This window comes from Arabidopsis lyrata, assembly GCF_000004255.2.
Source record: "Arabidopsis lyrata subsp. lyrata unplaced genomic scaffold ARALYscaffold_1, whole genome shotgun sequence".
NCBI classification, from domain to species: domain Eukaryota; kingdom Viridiplantae; phylum Streptophyta; class Magnoliopsida; order Brassicales; family Brassicaceae; genus Arabidopsis; species Arabidopsis lyrata.
In genome coordinates this window covers 22,796,633-22,815,398 of record NW_003302555.1, presented here as the reverse complement: position 1 = coordinate 22,815,398, position 18,766 = coordinate 22,796,633, and the positions used below count along the sequence as shown (strand labels likewise).

The following is an 18,766-nucleotide window of genomic DNA, read 5'->3' as shown; positions in this document are numbered from 1 at the left end:
ACAAGCTCTTATATCAAATTCGTGTAGCTCTCTCTTCTTTACTTGTGTTCAACTAAAGAGTTACAATGTAGAGAGATAGTGTTACACGATTTAGGGCTGCCTTTAGGCAGCCTATTGCTTGTCATACTACTCTTAAATACACCTTAAACTCTTCTTATCTCTTATTTATGTTGTTTACTCTAGCTTAATGACTCATAGATTCGTTTCTCTCTAAGTACACAAACCTTTAGTGTTGTGTTACTTCTCATGGATCTAGCTTCATACTAGAGATAGTTGTCTTGCTAGAATCGATTCTCTCCATAGAGATTTCGGTTCTATCAAGCTATATTGGTGTGGATTCCATCACAAGTTGATGGTCTCTTCCTCTTGAGAATGAGTTCCCTTTGTGTGGGTAAAAGGAGATTCAATCACCAAGTGATTGTCTACTCTCTCTTATGAGCTTAGTCTCTTAAATTCCAACAGTGTCCACCATGCAATTCAACCTATTGTAAGAACATGGTTAACCATGTTTTCTCCGAAATAATGCACTCCAACTTTTGTAAGATACAATCTCGATCTTAAGAAATAAAAATATTGGAGTCCATGTTTACCATAATCGCCATGCTTTCTTTACCATAAGTCACTACCCCTACTTGGAAATGAACACTGGAATGTTTATGAAAAAACGCATATTGCTATAGATACTTGTATGAAGCTCTCCAGAACCATAAGAGTGTCCAAGTCTTGCTAATCATCTACAAGATCGTGAGAAAATCACTGTAATTTCGGAAGGGGAGGATTCTTTCTTTGTGCTCCCTCTGCGAATAAAATAGCAAAAGAAATAGCTAGAAGCCTACAAAGTACGAACTATACCATTAATATATAGCAAGGGTGGCTTTAATAGTTATATAGACTAAGAAATGTAATATATATATATGTATTAAGTATTAACACCATTTAACTATCATAGCTACTACTATAAAAAATTAAAATTTCTCATAAATGCTTAATTTTCAAATACGACAAAAATGATGGTAAAAATTTAATATTTTAAAAGTAGAGGTATAGTCGCATGAACATCGAGTGTTCATGTTAAAGATGCAATTTTTAGTGACGTCGCAAGCAAAATTACAACAGTAACCTTTACATTAACTTCATGAGAAATATCCCAACTGCCAAAAAAGTTGATTAAAAACAAAAAATAAATTATAAATATAAATTACACTAAAAATAATTCATAAAAACTAAACAATTGATAGTACCAAACACATTTTTAAATATATCACATTATATTTTTGCATGTAATAATAATTTTTTTTAATAAAATTAAGTTAACTAATTCAGAAAATTTTAATCATCAAATATATATCCCCTAGTATATATAATGAAAGAGTTTTCTCTCCATCTAAGCTATCCACATCATCATATTAAACATCCAATTAAACAAAGCTATATATATATATATATATATATATATATATATATATATATCATTACTCAATATTTTCTAATTTTTACATTAAAGTCTAATAACAATGTTTATTTAATTCATATTTACTTATATTGACATTAGTTATAATTAATAGAATTTTTAATTAAATATAATAAATCAAATTTTAATATAGTAAAAGTAATACTATGAAATTTTTATTAGTAATATTAATATAATTCAACTTTTAACATAAACAAAGTTTAAAGTGATCATACTTCAAACTTTTGAATGTGTTAATGAGTTTTAGAATTGAAGTCAAATTTAAATGCATGGCAGAGTAATTTGTTTTTACATTATTCGGTTTCTACAATTTTTAAAGAGCAAAATAAAATTTAAATTGAAACATAAATTTATAAGAGCAATATACTACAATAATTTTTTCTTTATTATTAAATGTTCACTTAAAAAAAAATTACTAAACTCAACTAAAAAATTTTCATTTAAGACAAAGACATAGAAAGAGAGTCACACTTTTTTATGAAACTATATAAACAAATCGATGACAAAACAAAAATATAGAAACAAATCATGAAAATTCAAAAACGTTATAATATATCTTCTAGAAAAATAATAATAACAATGGTTATATTATTCATGAGTTGTATAACAAAATATTCATAAAGTAATATGTAAGGTGTTAACAAAACAAAAGGTGATATGTAAATTATGTAACATCTATCTCAAGTGGAACTACAACTCTATAACATAATCAAATAGAAAAACACAGTTTATCATTTAAATCAAATTTTTTTAGAGAAATTGTTAAAAATGTCCCTTTTTCAATACCCCTTTTCAAAAATGCTCCATTTGAGAGTTCATTTTTAAGTTTGCCCTCTTTTAATTTTTAATGACCATTTTACCCTTATTTGAAACAAAATTAGGTCCACAAAATACAAAATATTTTTTGGCGGGAAAATTGATCCCGCAATTTTCCCGCCAAAACACTTGTAAAAAACCTTTAAAATATCTTGTAAAATTTTCCCGTAAAAATTTTTCCCGCCAAAAAATTTTCCCGCCAAAAAATTTTTTTGCAGGAAAAGTGATTCCGCAATTTTTTTGGCGAAATTTTTTTGCCGGGAAAATTTTTGGCGGGAAAAATTTACAAGGTATTTTAAAGGTTTTACGAAGTATTTACAAGTGTTTTGTAAGGTTTTACAATGCATTTTAAAAGGTTTTACAAGGTACTTATAAAGTTTTATAAGGAATTTATAACTTGTAAAAAACTTATAAAACCTTATAAAAAACTTGTAAAATCTTATAACTTGTAAAACCTTATAAAATAGCTTGTAAAATCTTATAATATCTTATAAATACCTTATAAATACGTTGTAAAACCTTTTAAAATACATTGTAAAAGCTTATAAATACCCTGTAAAAAAACTTTAAAATACCTTGTAAATTTTTCCCGCCAAAAAAATTACGAAATCACTTTTCCCACAAAAAAAAATTTTTGGCGGGAAAAAATTTTACGGGAAAATTTTACAAGGTATTTTAAAGGTTTTACAAGTGTTTTGGCGGAAAAAATTGAGGGATCACTTTTTCCGCCAAAAAATATTTTGTATTTTGTGGACCTAATTTTGTTATATTTCCTTATATATTTGTGATATCTTTTATTAAAAGAAAGGTAATTTAGTCATTTTGTACATAAAAAGGGGCATTTTTGTGAGTCTCCCATTTTTTTAAACCAAAAATATTGGTGAAAACAACATATTTAAAGTATATTATGTTTTTATTTGACAAGAAGATGTTAAGGTTGTATCACAAGATTAATAATTCAAAATAACAAAAACGGTAAGCAAAATAGTGGTTTGAAATCACAAAAAACGGTAGGCTAAAGAGTTGTATGAAATCTTATTGACACTATTACGGATGAAGATGAGTCACTTTATTTAAGTGTTGTGAAAAACAAAAAAAAAATATAATATTTTCATAGAATCTTTTGTAAGTGTAGTTAAACATTAGATTATGCAATCTTTAAAAAATAAATTGTCTAAAAAATATCAAATATTTTTTTTTAATAGATATTAGTCAAATTTTTAACAGTTTAGAGTTATCTTCAATTGTTATGATTATAAAAATTTAACCACGCAACGCGTGGGTCATTTTCTAGTTATATTTAACGAGTAATGCAAAGAGTTCAGAATGGCTCTGAGATTCCCTAATCACTCATTAAGTACTTTTTCTTTTTGGTTATCAAGCACCTATTAATTTTACGAAAACATAAAGACAAAATCTGAATACCTATAATTTTCGTTATGAAATATGAAAAGAATTCATATTGCGAAATGTCATCACTAACACGTCTAGCTTCCCTGCTCTGCTTCTGCTCGCTTCAAACTCAACACTCACTACTTCCACTCGTTTCATTCTCCGATATGTTTTTCATGCCTCTATTCCCACGATATGTAGAGAACGGAAGCAACACAGGCATGGCCTCATCATAATGTAAATACTATTGATTATGTACATAAACACCAACAATGAGAACTAATGAAGTGCCAAAGTGTGGACGCTGGTCCCAAACCAAATGCGGAGTGCGTCCCAAACCAGACGGTGAGCTTCCGTCTTCTCCTGAGCAACTAATCAAATTCAATAAAACCAAAAAAAAAAAAACAAATCAAATTCATAGACCGCCTCTTCTATAACATGCTAAGCACAATCAAGCAGCGGGGGTTTCCAAAGTTTGATGACGCACTCCGCATTTGGTTTGGGACCAGCGTCCACACTTTGGCACTTCATTAGTTCTCATTGTTGGTGTTTATGTACATAATCAATAGTATTTACATTATGATGAGGCCATCAAGTCAGCATCAACCAATGAGCATGGAGGAGACACCAACCAGACCCTTGGAGAGAACCAACTCAAGCGTACCAAAGACTTATGTGCCTTTATTAAAGCATATCAACCCAACCGATGTGGGAGTATGACTGGTACCACTCATTTTCCATTATCTAGGGTACAGTTTTTTTTCCAATGGGTTTACCTAGAAAGGTTTTTATTGAAGCAACATCAAATCATCAAGGATCCATGGAGAAGTGGAATTGGTTCAAAAGCTTTCCACATGAGGAAGATATTCAAGTTACAATTCAGCAGACTTCCAATGAACCCGATGGAGACCAACATCTACTTATTGGAGGATTCCGAGCAGACCAAAAGGAGTTAAGCTAAGAAGTTAATTTTCCTACAATCTTGGCTCAACAGAGACACATCATGGCGAATTGGAATCAAGTCAATACCAATTTGGTTTGGAAGATATTAATTTTCTAAACCAAAAGATCCTCGACTTGCCTTATTTGGAATCTTGCGGGTTTAGGAGACTCCAAACGTATATATCTAGCGTAAATTTTCAAAGCCGTAACGGCAATAACTGAACTAAGCCTGCCTACTTTCTCCCACCAGCTGAATCAAAGTTCTAAGTTTTATTCCAAATAAATATTATTTAGGCCAAACAAATGCGTAGGAAATAATCTCTGATGCAATGCAAGGGATATGAATCAAAAACTCTTAAAAACTAGAACATTGAGAGCAAAAGATCAACACTTTGTAAAATCATGCTCCAAGCACCAATGACATTTCTCTTCAGCATTTGAGAATTATGCAGAAAAATCAAATGTTTGATATATACAAAGGATTATTATCAGCCATTTAGGGCAACAAGACCAGAGTAAATGTCGATAAAAATAACTTACAGATGAAACAGCTGCTACACTTCTTGGTCATAGAAATGTGAGCCTTGACCATCTTAAAGCAGCGTGTCACAATTGTTTGCATTGATACATGCTTCAAATCACTTGATCAGATACTCCCTCAAAGGAACTTAAAGCACTGATAACCGATTCATATACTTCTATTCCTTTCATGAATACAGTATCCTTTAGGAACTGAGACCACCAATAAGTGTTTATATTAGTGCTGTGATTAAATATAGACTTAAAGATGGCAATAGATAATATAATCATGTATATACCTCGTTATGGTCATGCAATAAAATAGGAGTATTGGTCATTGGAGAGAACCCGAAAACTGGAATTCCCAAAGTGCGAAGAAAGCGAGAGTCTGTAGTTGAAGCCAAGATTTCAGGCTTTGCGAGTTTTCCACCAGTTGCTTCAACAGCTTGCTTGAAGATAGACCACCACGGATTAGAATCATTTGCTGGAGTCATTATAGGTCGCCCTAAATGGTCTCTTAACTTTCCTTTCTCTATTATCTGGTACAAGAAAAATAATTGTGTTCACTTAGTCTTTGACTAAATCTAAAACTATTGTAGCATGCGCTTAAATAGCAAAGTGTGGGCACCATACATCAGACTCAATCTTCCTAAATAGAGCCAAAGACATATGTAACATTATCAAATGAGAGTACATACTTTACCAAACTTTGTAGCTGCTGGTTGGTTTTGCTTAGGACATAGTCATCTCAAAATCCTTATCTTAAAGAAACTAAAATAGAGGTTGGAAAAGAGAAAGGTCAAATCTTCTTAATCAAACTACAGATATATAACTACACAAGGTATGTTGACGTCTCATATCCTCATTTTCACAAAACCAATGTGGAGGATTCAAAAGAAAGAAATCAAACAATCTTAACTGACTATTGAGTGTTATTCAGAGTATAGCTGAGAGGCATCTCAAACATACGTGTTACCAATGATCATAGAAGAAGTTAATAACGATCTCTTATCTAAGTATCAAATCAATGAATTCTCGTTAACGTAAAATGGCAATGGTTCTATATCTAAAGCTCTTTCAATCTATCACGCCACGCTTCCTCATTCGTCCAATTCATTTACAGTCATGTTTCACAAAAAACAAGCTCAAGAACAGTTCTGTATAACCCTAATACAGTGTGGACCTTAGCTGCTATTAACAGTTGGAATTGCATAGCCACAGAAACAACCAAACCATGGAAACGGTATCCACTTACCGTGTAGGTCAAGTTCCTAATAGAAGGAGCCCATTCTTCAGCAATCCTTTTCTTCATAACATCAGGATCAGCCATTGGAGGCAACCTTAAATCATATCCAGCTTCTGCTTCTGATGGCTGCATATTCATCACAAACCCCTAAAAAAAAAAAAAACACTCTTACACACAAAATAATCTCCAACACACCAAAACAAATCCCAAATCAAAAATCTTAAAACTCACAGTAGTAGAAGGAGTTCCAGCTTTAAGATAAACTGGATTCACAGAGATAACCTCCGAATTCGCAGCTTTACCAGCTTTAACAAAATCAAACTGTGACTCTCTAAACTTCGAAATCAACTCAACACTCTTCATCAAATTCTCCATTGCTGAATTATCATAAAGCTTAGCTCCATGACCTGGAATCCCCTCAGCTTTAATAACAAGATTCCATGGAATCCGATCAGCATAAAAAACCCTAAATTCATCACCAGGATTCGCTTGTCCTTCATCCATAGCAAATCCCAAATTCAAATCCCTAAACTCCGATGACGCAGCGAATTCCATCATCCCGTCGAATCCACCGATCTCTTCTTCAGGAACATAGGAGATATGAATCGTACGAAGAGGAACGAATCCTCTCGATTTCAAATTCCTGATTGATTCTAGATATTGAACTCCGATACACTTGTCGTCTTGCGCGCCGCGAGCGTAGATATGACCATCGTTGGTTTTGTGAGCTGAGAATGGTGGATGGATCCATTTCTCCGATTCGGCGGGGACTGAGTCGAGGTGAGAGTTGAAGAGAATTGATGGGAGGTTAGGGTTTGAGCCTAGCCATGTGAGGAGAAGAATTGGTTTACCAGAGACGAATTCGATGGTTTTAGCAGTGAGACCGATGGATTGAGCTTGGTTTATGAGGAATGAGACTGGTGCGGTGTAGTTAGGGTTTGGATGAGCGGTGTTGAATCTGAGGTATTGTTGGAATCGTGTTATTGGTGTATCTGAGGAGGAGGAGGAAGAGGATTGGAGTGAGAAGATGATGGAGAAGAGGAAGAGAGTCCAGAGAAGAGAAGCGACCGCCATGAATGGGAAGTTCAAAGGTTTTTTTAAATGCTTTAATCCGCATTATACCGATTTATTTTCTAAAAAATAATAAAATTTACCCTTTCGGTCCCACAAAGATAAATTTTCTAAAAATTTCAAATTTTTTAAGAAATAATGTATAATAACAATTTTAACCTTTTAACTTTCTAACATATTTTAAAAAATGTATTATTTATTATTGTTTAATAAAGGTAAAATAGGTAAACTGTTTTAAATTTGACATTAGAAACACAAAATTTCTATCTTTGTGGGACAAATTTTTTTTCTAAAAAATCCATCTTTGTGGGACGGAGGGAGTAAAATTTAATGATTATTTTTTATATATAAAAGTTTACAAATTTTATTATTTTATGGTTTACAATTATTATTAAGTAACGGTATACCACGAGATATTTTTGGTTTTATACAATCTTTTTCTAAATCAGATTGATTTGATATGTCTAATATTGATGGTGTTAAAAATAATAAATTAAGGATTTAACTCGTTTTGAAGCAGGGGTTAATGTTATTTTAACTTTTTATTAATGTTGATTCAAAAACCCGTCTCGCCATATAACCCCGTCCCACAATATAATCCGTCCCTTGTTATTTTAGTTTTTTTATTTGTTCAAATGTTCATAATATTATAAACATTTTATTGATTGTTGATATATCAATTATAATATTTAAAACTTTTTAAAAATTTAATATTTCCGGTAAAAATTAAATAGTTAAACTAAGAACCGAATTAAACCGTATACAAACTTTTAAATTTGGATGCTTGTTAAGTTAAGCTTCCTATTGATTCGGATTTGGATTTATTTTGATCTCATTTATAATATGATTCTGAATCATTATATAAATATTTTAGCCGATGTAGGACGTTGAACACACACCTTTTTCATCAATTAGGTAATATATGTCCGTTTTTAAAATTTCGAATCACAATATATGCAGAAAAAATTGAGATTTTTCTTAACTTTATGTATTATATGATGATTCTAAACAGTTAAAAAAATCAAACAAGATTGATAGAAGAATCATAATTTTAAATCTTAACCAAATCTTCTAAATATCTATCTTGTTAAATATGAAATATCTGGTGTAAGAGTTCGGTTTTTATAATCTGATCCAAATTAAATATAGAATATCCGAGTTGGGTACCAAATTTGTCGGATCACAATTTAATCCACCTGCTAACAAATGTACTTCAAAAATACTATAGAGATATCATTGTATTAAAATGATTAAATTTGTGAAGTAACATTTGTTATATTATATTTTTTATTCAATATTATAAATAGTTTTGTTTGGGTATGAATAGTCTAAGTTGGTGGTAATTAAATATTTTTTACTATTCACATGTTTAGGTGTTTAGGAGTTGGGACTATTACTTTTATTATAAGAATAGTAATAGTCCCAACTCCTAAACATGTGAAATGCTCTTGTATGAACAAATAATTATGTGATTTTTATAGTAGAAATTATCTGAAATGGACCCTTTTTCACTATTAATTAAAATACTGGTACCCGATAAAGGAAAATTGTAGAAATGGATATAATTTTGGATGAACAAAAGAATTGAATTAAAATAGAAAGCTGTAAGAGTTTTTTTTTTATATAAGAAATAATTTTTATAATTGGAAATTATATTTAAAAAAAGTAAAAGTATAAATTCACATTGACGAAAAAATAGAAAGATTGATTGTATCTTAATATTAAATTATAGTAAAATATAACAATTAAAATAATACAAATATATCTATAATATTTTTTGCTTTCTATAATATATCTATATAATAGGAGAGTTATCTCTCCATCTAGAGTGTCTACATCATCATCCAAGTTATTCTATTTTAATTTGTGTAGGCTCCATATATTTTATTTATCAAAACAAAAAAACATTAAAACAATAATTAATTTAGAGATTTGTAATTTATATTATTACTAGATAATGCCCGCCTAAATAGGAGAGTGTAATCTATAAATATAAATTGTTATCGATGATATTTGAATTTTGAATAATAAATAGTAATCCTTTCACTTTCCCTAATATTTAATAATTTAGTATTTTTTGTTTTAAACAAAAATTAAATCTTACGCATTCTATTTTTCTATACATTTTAACTATTTATTTCATCGTAATAAACTGAATTTTAATTCTACACACTCTTTCGTATTGATGATATTTAAATCCTAAAGTAACCAACCTTCTTTTTATATATTTAATTTAGTATTTTTTAGAAACGAAATTTTAATCTTACACATTCCATTTTGCAATATAATTTAACTATCTATAGCATCATAAGAAACTTGATTTTAAGTCTTCATAGTTCATCTTAATGGATAAACTGCTAATAATAATTTTGTATCAAACTCGTATGTATTTCATATCAAATCTATATCTTAGTTAATATTAAAATTTTAAATATAATTGACAAATAACGAAACATTTAATAAAAAATAAAAATCCACAAAAGTTATGGAAAACAAACATTGTTTAAAATATAGTTTTTCTATATAACGTAATCTCATAAGTTAGTTTTACCTTATGGCAAACTAATTTTAAATGAGTTAAAATTAATAAATAAATCATTAAAATGACATATATTAACATTCTCATTAAGTAATCGAAAATTCAATCATATAAGCCATTTTCCCAAATATTTTGTGTTTATAATTTTTACTACTTGCGTTAAAATTCTTAAAATAAAATTAAGTATAACCACTCTAATTTTCTTATCAAATATTCAAATATTCATTCGTTCTTATAAGCTCATTATTTTTTGTAAAAGTTTTGTGTTTTCATTTGACGAATAAAAACACTATATTATGATGATAAATACAATTTTATCCAATTAAATGAATGCTAAATAACTTATATTGTTATTTAAAACTTCAACAGTTATTGTTTATTTGTTAATACCCATACTAAATGATTTAAAAAAACAATTAACACATGCCAAATCTAATTGACCAATAACACATGTAAAGAGAAATTGTTAATTAGTTTTCCTTTTGGGTTAAGAAAAATTAAGTTAACAAATTTTGAAAATTGGATATATAAATTAGTATATGTAAATATTTTTTTTTTTTAGTTTTCATATTTCGTTAATGAAAAAAGTTAAATACGTTTTGGCACATGTCAACATCTGATCGATAGACTTGACACTTGTCACGTTCATGCGAGTTATTAACTTTGAAAACCATACTTTATATAATAAGATAATAAGATATTTCATTAATAAAATAATAATTTACAAGAATAAATTAAATATTAAAAATGAAAAAAATAAATTTATAACACAAAATATGAAATTTTTAAATAGAGATGGGATAAATATAAAATTAGAAATTGTATCTTAACATGTAATGAGTAAATATTCCTAAATGACTATATATATGAAGAAAAAAAACTTATCATATATTTTAGTGATAAAACAATCATTTTAAAGAGTTACAATTATTTAGTAGAATAAAAAAAAATAAGACTTAAGAATATACTAAATTTAGAGATTTTTACTGAAAATAAAAATTAATTCTGAAAATACACATTTAAATTTAAAATATTAATAATATATATTTTTAATGTTAAATATCAATTCATGATACGTATTAAAATAAGAAGATTTGAGTAAATATTATTATTTATAGTTATAATATAATATAAATAGTTACATTAATAGAATTTTCTATATTATCATTGTTTTCTAAATTAAAAAGTGGTGGTTTTTTAAAAAATCAAATGAATACCTTAAAAAAGAAAACTAAATATTAATCAGGGTTTATGAAATTTTAACATATATAGAAAAAATTTAAGGTGATTTGAAATAATAATAAAAACTATCAGAAACATCAAAAATAAAAATAAAGTAATCCAATCGAATAAGAAACTGTGTAATAATAATATTTGCGAATGCTATTTAAAAACTTGAATAGTAATGGTATATTGAAGAGTTTTTAATATGAAGTAAAAATTAAGGGTGAAAAATGTATTTTAAAATTAGAATGATTTATATGAGTTCGTAGGTTACGAATTTTACGAAAATCAACATTAAGAATACTATATAGAATCATAATATACGTAAAATTATATATGTGAATTTGTTTTTTGTATTTTTCAAATGATCAAAATAAAGTGCAAAATTTAATGTTGAAATCCGATGTTTGTGAATATGTATGAGTCCATATATGAGATTTGTTGTCTATAAAGCAATTTTACATGCACCAAACATGGTCAAAAAAACTTTATGACAAATATCTCCCAAAATTTTCTAATGTTCACTTTAATAAAAATCATGCAACTTATAAAAAAAAATTGAGTATTGAAAGATATGAATGAGAAAATATATACAATCTATCTTGAGAAGTAATTCATAGTCAAGTATATTATATGTGAGTCAAATAAGGTGAAAAGAGAGTAGATGTCGGGAGACGAAGAGTAAATCATAGAAGATAACAAAAAAAATTGTAGTGAAAAGTGTGAAAAATATTTACTACTATGGAAAGATAATGAAAATAAGTAAAGTAAAATCTTTTCAAATTCAAATAATTCAAAAATTCGTATTGATAAAAAAAAAATTCAACTAAAACACCGCGCAACGCGTAGGTACATAATCTAGTGATATAAATTATAAAGCACAATTTGTGTAATAATAACAGTTAAAAGGATATGGGCTAAAATTGATCATGATAAGGTTAAATATTGGGAAAAGAAAATTTAAAAATGTCGTGTGTCTTCACATGTTTTTTGGTTTTAAGAAATTTCAGTTTCCATCAGTCAATATATATGCGAAGACTTTGTCGCCTACTTATTGTATGCTTTTTGTGAAGACTATCGCAGCTTTGAAACAAAGAAATTTGGATATATTACTGCGAAGAAATATGGAGTTTCAAAGACTTTTACTAGCTGCTTTGACCGTGAAGAATACTTCGAAGAATGACTAATCAGTGAGTCAAGCTGATTGAAAAGTACTACTGTCTATATATGCATTAAAAGAAGATGCCCATAAATCATATTTATAAAGTTGACCTGACCAACTATCTTTATACTTATGTTATGTTAACATATTAAAGAGTGTCATGTATCCATGAATAAATCGCTAAAATAATGAATTTTATTTTCATCATTCTTATGTTTTTTTAATAAAAATTGAAACAATATAGAAATCATTTGTGATTCTGATTTGTTACAAATTGGTTTTTTCGATCTTACAGTTTATCAGTTTTATAAAAAAAATAAAACCACCCAAAAACCATATGCAATTTGACTTGGTTCGATTTCGGTTATTTTTGGTTTATTCCATGATTTTTTACAAGAAGAAAAGTAACATTAGATTTTTATCTTGAATTGTATCATCTTTGATTAGACTCGATGAAACCGTGAGTATCTTCTAACATACTTTACCAGTTAAATGTTAAACATAGTATTATTATGACATATATATCATCTTTCAAAGAGTTTTATTTTCTCTTCTTCAACACGTATTGATATAAATTTTCTTGAACATTAGATTGAGAAAATTTATTCATCTACCTTATATTACCAAGAAGAAGAAAAAAATATTACAAAAAATAATAAAAGCTAACCAAACAAATGGTATCATAATAATAACAGTTTATAAACAAAACAAAAAAAACTGAATGGTTTTACAGTTTTAAACCGAACCAAAACCAAAACCAAAACCAAAACCAAAACCAAAATATTTTAAATAATTGTAGCCGAACGGGTTTTTGGAAAAAACGGAAACCAAAACAAATCTCTTAGTTACGGTTTAGTTCGATTTTTCGGATAATTCTTTCCACCTCTTATTTATTACTGTGAGCATAAGTTTATAATTTATTTTTATTATAAACTAGGAAATATAATGTATATAAAAGCGAATATTTATTCAACATTAATTTAAAATAAAAATAAAACGAAAGTCCGCTCGTAAAGCAGATAACTCATCTAGTCTTATTTGATTTTCCATTTTGGTTTTTGATTTACGGACTCAACTTAATTGAAAATATTACTACTACGTATAAACTTAATTCTTTGACAGAAGTACATAAGCAGTTCAGATTTTGACTTCTTGAGTTGATAAGCCATTCTATAGTTCCCAATTTTCCAAGCCGAGTTAACCTCGTATTTCGCGGTCTAAACTAGGCTCGCCGAATTACAAAAACCACGCACGATTTATCCAACCTCCTAATGATCGACAATAAACTATATTATGTTTATAGCTAGCGGATGATATTTTGAATATTTCTTCTATTTATTGTAGTTAATATATAAAAAAAAATTTGAAATTAGAATTTAAATATAATTAAATTATACAAATATATTGATATCTTAATGCTAAAATACCCATGAGAGGTTTTAAACCAATGTAGATGTTACAAGAATCATAGCGAAAAGAGAGAAATAGGGAGAGAGAACAAAAAAGAAAGGGTGTTATTAGTGAATAGCAAAATTAGACACATAAATAAAGGAAATAGCAAACTTACTTATCATGTTTTGTTTTTTAGTGATGGACTTAGTTGGTTATGTTATTTATTTAGTTTTTATGTTATTTATTTAGTTTTAAATAACTCAGATATTTTAAAAAGTTTCAAAATTGTCACCTACGTTTGTTTTGGGTTAGAATTTATTAATTTAATAGAGGACGACTTGTACCTAAATTTGGTGTTAATATATCTTGAATCTGATCACTGGCATATTGATGTGAGACGTGACTTTTGATCCACGGAAAAAAAGACAATCTCATGGAAAGTAATAATTAAACTTTTGATCCACGGCAAGACGAATGATCTTAGGTTTCTATATATATACACATGCAGAGACTAGAGATCAGTAGATGCTTAATGCTTTGCCTTGACAAACATCCAGAAAATGAGCTTTCTACTTCGTTCAATCTGTTTTCTTATTGTCGTTTCTAATTTTGTACACACGTTGGCTTCACTTACACGGCATCTATGTCGTCCTGATCAAAGGAATGCCCTTCTTGAATTCAAGAGCGAATTTACGAGATCATGTGATTATACTACTTCTTTTCCGAAGACAGAATCATGGACAAACAAGAGTGACTGCTGTTATTGGGATGGTATCACGTGTGAGGCCAAGTCCGGCGAAGTGATCGAGCTAGATCTAAGTTGTAGCTGCTTCCAAGGCCAACTCAATTTCAAAAGTAGTCTTTTTAAGCTGCAAAAACTTCGTGTCCTCAATCTTGCTTACAACGAATTCAGCTCTTCTGTGATACCGACTCAGTTAGGTACACTCTTGGAGTTAACACGACTCAACCTCTCTAACTCTTGGTTATCGGGTCGAATTCCAGCAGAGCTTCTTCATTTAACCAAGTTGGTGTCTCTTGATCTTTATTCCAATTCTTTATCAGCTGAAAAGTCATTTCTTAGCAAACTTGTCCAGAATTTGACAAACCTCGAAGAGCTTAACCTAGGTCTTGTTGACATTTCTTCAGAAATTCCCCAAAATATTTCAAAACTATCCTCTCTCAAATCACTCTCCCTTAAATTTTGTGACTTGTTTGGTAAATTTCCAAGAAATCTTTTGATTCCTACTTTACAATCCATCGATTTGTACGGAAATCAAAATATGGAGGGCTCTCTTCCAGATTTTAGTGGAAATAACTCTCTTGTCTTGTTGGACCTCTCTTTTACATCCCTTTCAGGTAACATACCTGACTCCATCAACAACCTCAAACATCTAAATTCCTTGACACTTTGCAGTTGTGATTTCTCCGGAAGGATTCCATCTTCACTTGGAAACCTTTCTAATCTATCCGCTCTCGACCTTTCAAATAATCATTTCTATGGTCGGATCCCTTTTTTAGTTGGAAACCTTTTCCATCTCACCCATCTGGACCTTTCTTCCAATAGATTTGATGGCCAAATTCCATCTTCATTTGTCAATCTTAAGCAACTAACTAGCTTAAGGTTTGATTCCAATAAGATTAGTGGTAGTTTCCCCCTTTCACTACTCAATCTTACAAAGTTATCAGCTTTATCCCTCACCAAAAATCATTTCAGCGGTATACTTCCTCCAAACATAAGTGCACTCTCCAATTTGAAGACTTTTGAGGCAAGTCACAACACTTTCAGTGGAACTCTCCCTTCTGATCTCTTCACCATTCCTTCTTTGACCTTTATTGATTTGAGAGATAATCAACTCAACGACATTTTTGAATTTGGGAATAGTTCTTCACCATCTAAACTAGGAAGGTTATTGCTTGGTCATAACCATTTCAGGGGATCAATCCCAATATCCATTTCAAAACTAGTCAATCTTGTCGACCTTGATCTTTCCTATTTCAACACGGGGATGGTAGTCGACTTTGGTATCTTCTCGCAACTCAAGGGGCTCATGAATCTTGACATAAGTTATTTGAACACCACCAACACTGTTGATTTAAGTATCATATTCTCACATCTCAAGAACCTATCTAGATTGGATCTATCGGGGGAGCACGCCTCAACTTCAAAGATGGGTTCAGTTTCCAATCTACCATCACACTTGGTTCGGTTGTACTTGTCAGGCTGTGGTATCACAGAGTTTCCAAAATTTATAAGAAACCTACAACAGATTTCTGACTTAGACCTCTCCAACAACAACATCAAAGGTCAAGTGCCGCAATGGGTATGGAAACTACCAATGTTGATGATCTTAAATCTTTCCAGCAATTCTTTTACTGGTCTCGAAAGATCCTCAAATGATTCCTCAAGCGCAGAGATTCTTATGTTAGATCTGAGTTCAAACTCGTTCCAAGGACCGTTAGTTATCCCACCACTCTCTTCTACGGAAGCCTTGTTAGTCTCCAAAAACAACTTCACTGGAAAGATCCCCCGATCCATATGTCAGCTAAACTTTCTACAAACCCTTGATTTATCGAATAACAACTTCACCGGCTCAATTCCCCGGTGTTTAAGGAGTCTGAATAATTACCTTTCGGTACTTAACCTTCGATATAATCAACTTAGAGGAAATATTCCAGAAATATTTACCAATGCTACCGAGTTAAATTCACTTGACGTCAGCCACAACAAATTGGTGGGGAAACTTCCAAGGTCTTTAAAAAGCTGCTCTGGCCTAGGAGTTCTCAACGTGGGGAGTAACAGAATGGACGACGCTTTTCCATTCTGGTTGAATTCTTTGCCTGAACTAAAAGTACTTGTACTCCGCAACAACAAATTCAACGGACTCTTATACCGTCATCATTATCACTCTTTTGGGTTTCCCAAGCTACAAATCGTTGACATATCCAACAATCTCTTCACCGGGAACTTGCCATCATATTACTTTGCAGGTTGGAACATGACAACGAGTAAAGATTTTTCAGGATTTGACTACATTGGAGATGGAAGCTATTACCATGATTCGATGGTCTTGACGAGTAAAGGAGTAGAGATGAAACTCGAACGGATTTTTACACTCCTAACAGCCATTGATTTTTCTGAAAATAGACTCCAAGGAAAGATCCCTGAATCTATTGGTCTACTTAAGGATCTTATTGTGCTCAATTTTTCAAGAAACAGTTTCAATGACAGCATCCCTTCATCTTTGGCGAATCTAACACAGCTCGAGTCTCTAGACTTATCGCATAACAAGCTTTCAGGTCAAATTCCACCTTCTCTTGGGGACCTCACTAGTCTCTCCAACATTACCATGTCTCACAACAAGCTTGTCGGTCCAATACCGCAAACTGCACAGTTTCAGACGCAGTTTGCTTCGTCTTTTGAAGAAAACCTTGGACTATGTGGTCTTCCTCTTGACAAGAACTGCGGAGACGTGGACACCAAGAAATCAAAAGAGCCAGAAGCAGAGGAAGAAGAAGAAGATAGAGTTTTGAGCTGGACTGCAGCTGCCACTGGCTTTGCACCTGGATTCATTCTAGGATTGACCATTGGGTACATCGTGATTGCACTCAAGCCTCAATGTTTCGTGAAGAAACATAGACGCAGCGGAGCACGTTAGGTCATTTCGCTTGTAAGTTATGTTTGATCAATGACTAATATATTTCATATACATATGAAAATATTCTTGCAATTGATTCACTGTTCTCTTTCAATTCACAGTTGAGAGAAGTTACGTAATATAAACCGTAGATGGGAAGGAGGACGAAGAACAGAACAGCAGTTTGGTTTTAAGTGTTTGTGCTTTTGTGTTTTGAAATCAGGCCCAACCAAATTTTGTTTGCTATCTATAACTTTTTTTTTTGTAAAATTGATATCTATAACTTCTGTATTTTTTTTGTCTTGAAATGATATTTTATTTTATGGTTCAGTTATTTAATAAAATAACAAATTAAAAACATGTGTAGTAGGAAACAGGAAGAAGAAAAAGAATTATTGCATGTGTTATGTATATATCAAAGACATATCAAACACGATATAAAAGCTTTTTTTTACTCAATAATTGATGTAAATGAATTACTAACATAGTCACGATAATCAATGTCTGATTGTTTCAAGAAGTATGATCACAATAGAAGAAATCGTGTTTTTCCTCGGACCCCATATTTAAAGAAATGAAGGAAAAAAAAAGTGAAGATGTTTGGCTAATGTTGGTGAGTGATGATGAAGCCTCAAGAGTAACAAAGAAAGTGAAGAAGATGGGAACAAACACATGGAACTCCACTCTCACTTTCAAATATTTGTGTTGAGCCCTGAAAGATTACACTCATGCAAGTAGGCATCTATCCACTCTCTTCCATAATTGAAACTTGCGTCACCATTCACTTTCTCATTTTGTATATATATTTTGACCAAATCATATCCTTGTCTCACAATTTTTTATTCAACTTAAGATCTATAATTATCTTACTTTAGTACATCGTTCATTTTCTTGTTTATGTTCACCACACCAAACAAATGACACTAAACGAAAACATTCTAAACTTGCTTCTTTTTTTGGCACTTAAATCTACTGTATATTTTTTCTTTTCTAAAAATGAACTTACAACTCTTAAAATTACAACTAAAGATTTTTTCTTAAAAACATATATAAATGCTAAACGTAAATGTTTGCTTTGGTGTGTGTGTTTTGCACTTTGTAAATGCTAGCTAGCAGTGATTCCTACGACAGTCGATTATCTTTACATTACTCAAGTGTCTAGAATTTACACACTCAATGATTTAGCCACATCATCTACTACGCCATCTAAGACCCAAAGAATTAGTTTTTTCTCGCCTTGAAACAGGAGAGAGCGATGGGACAAAACCAATGATTGATAGTCGAGTCGATATATGACTTAAAATATCTCTAGGCCATTTACCAAGATAAACTCCAAAAACACTACGGTTTTAGATGG

General features: G+C 30.5%; 2 protein-coding genes across 2 annotated transcripts; one reads left to right on the top strand and one right to left on the bottom strand.

Annotated features, from left to right (window-relative positions):
• Nucleotides 1–4,991: 4,991 nt before the first annotated feature.
• Nucleotides 4,992–7,485, bottom strand: LOC9330057 (aminoacylase-1). Its single transcript, XM_021013922.1, has 4 exons — nucleotides 6,618–7,485; nucleotides 6,396–6,533; nucleotides 5,440–5,679; nucleotides 4,992–5,353 (listed from the first exon to the last, which is right to left on the bottom strand). The coding sequence occupies exons 1-4, from the start codon at nucleotides 7,458–7,460 to the stop codon at nucleotides 5,255–5,257; spliced, it is 1,320 nt and encodes a 439-aa protein (XP_020869581.1). The 5' UTR covers nucleotides 7,461–7,485; the 3' UTR covers nucleotides 4,992–5,254.
• Nucleotides 7,486–14,047: 6,562 nt separating this feature from the next.
• Nucleotides 14,048–17,676, top strand: LOC110224637 (receptor-like protein 12). The gene is made up of 2 exons (XM_021011018.1): nucleotides 14,048–17,442; nucleotides 17,532–17,676. Exon 1 carries the CDS (start codon nucleotides 14,335–14,337, stop codon nucleotides 17,428–17,430), a length of 3,096 nt encoding a protein of 1,031 aa, XP_020866677.1. The 5' UTR covers nucleotides 14,048–14,334; the 3' UTR covers nucleotides 17,431–17,442; nucleotides 17,532–17,676.
• The last annotated feature ends 1,090 nt before the right edge of the window (nucleotides 17,677–18,766 follow it).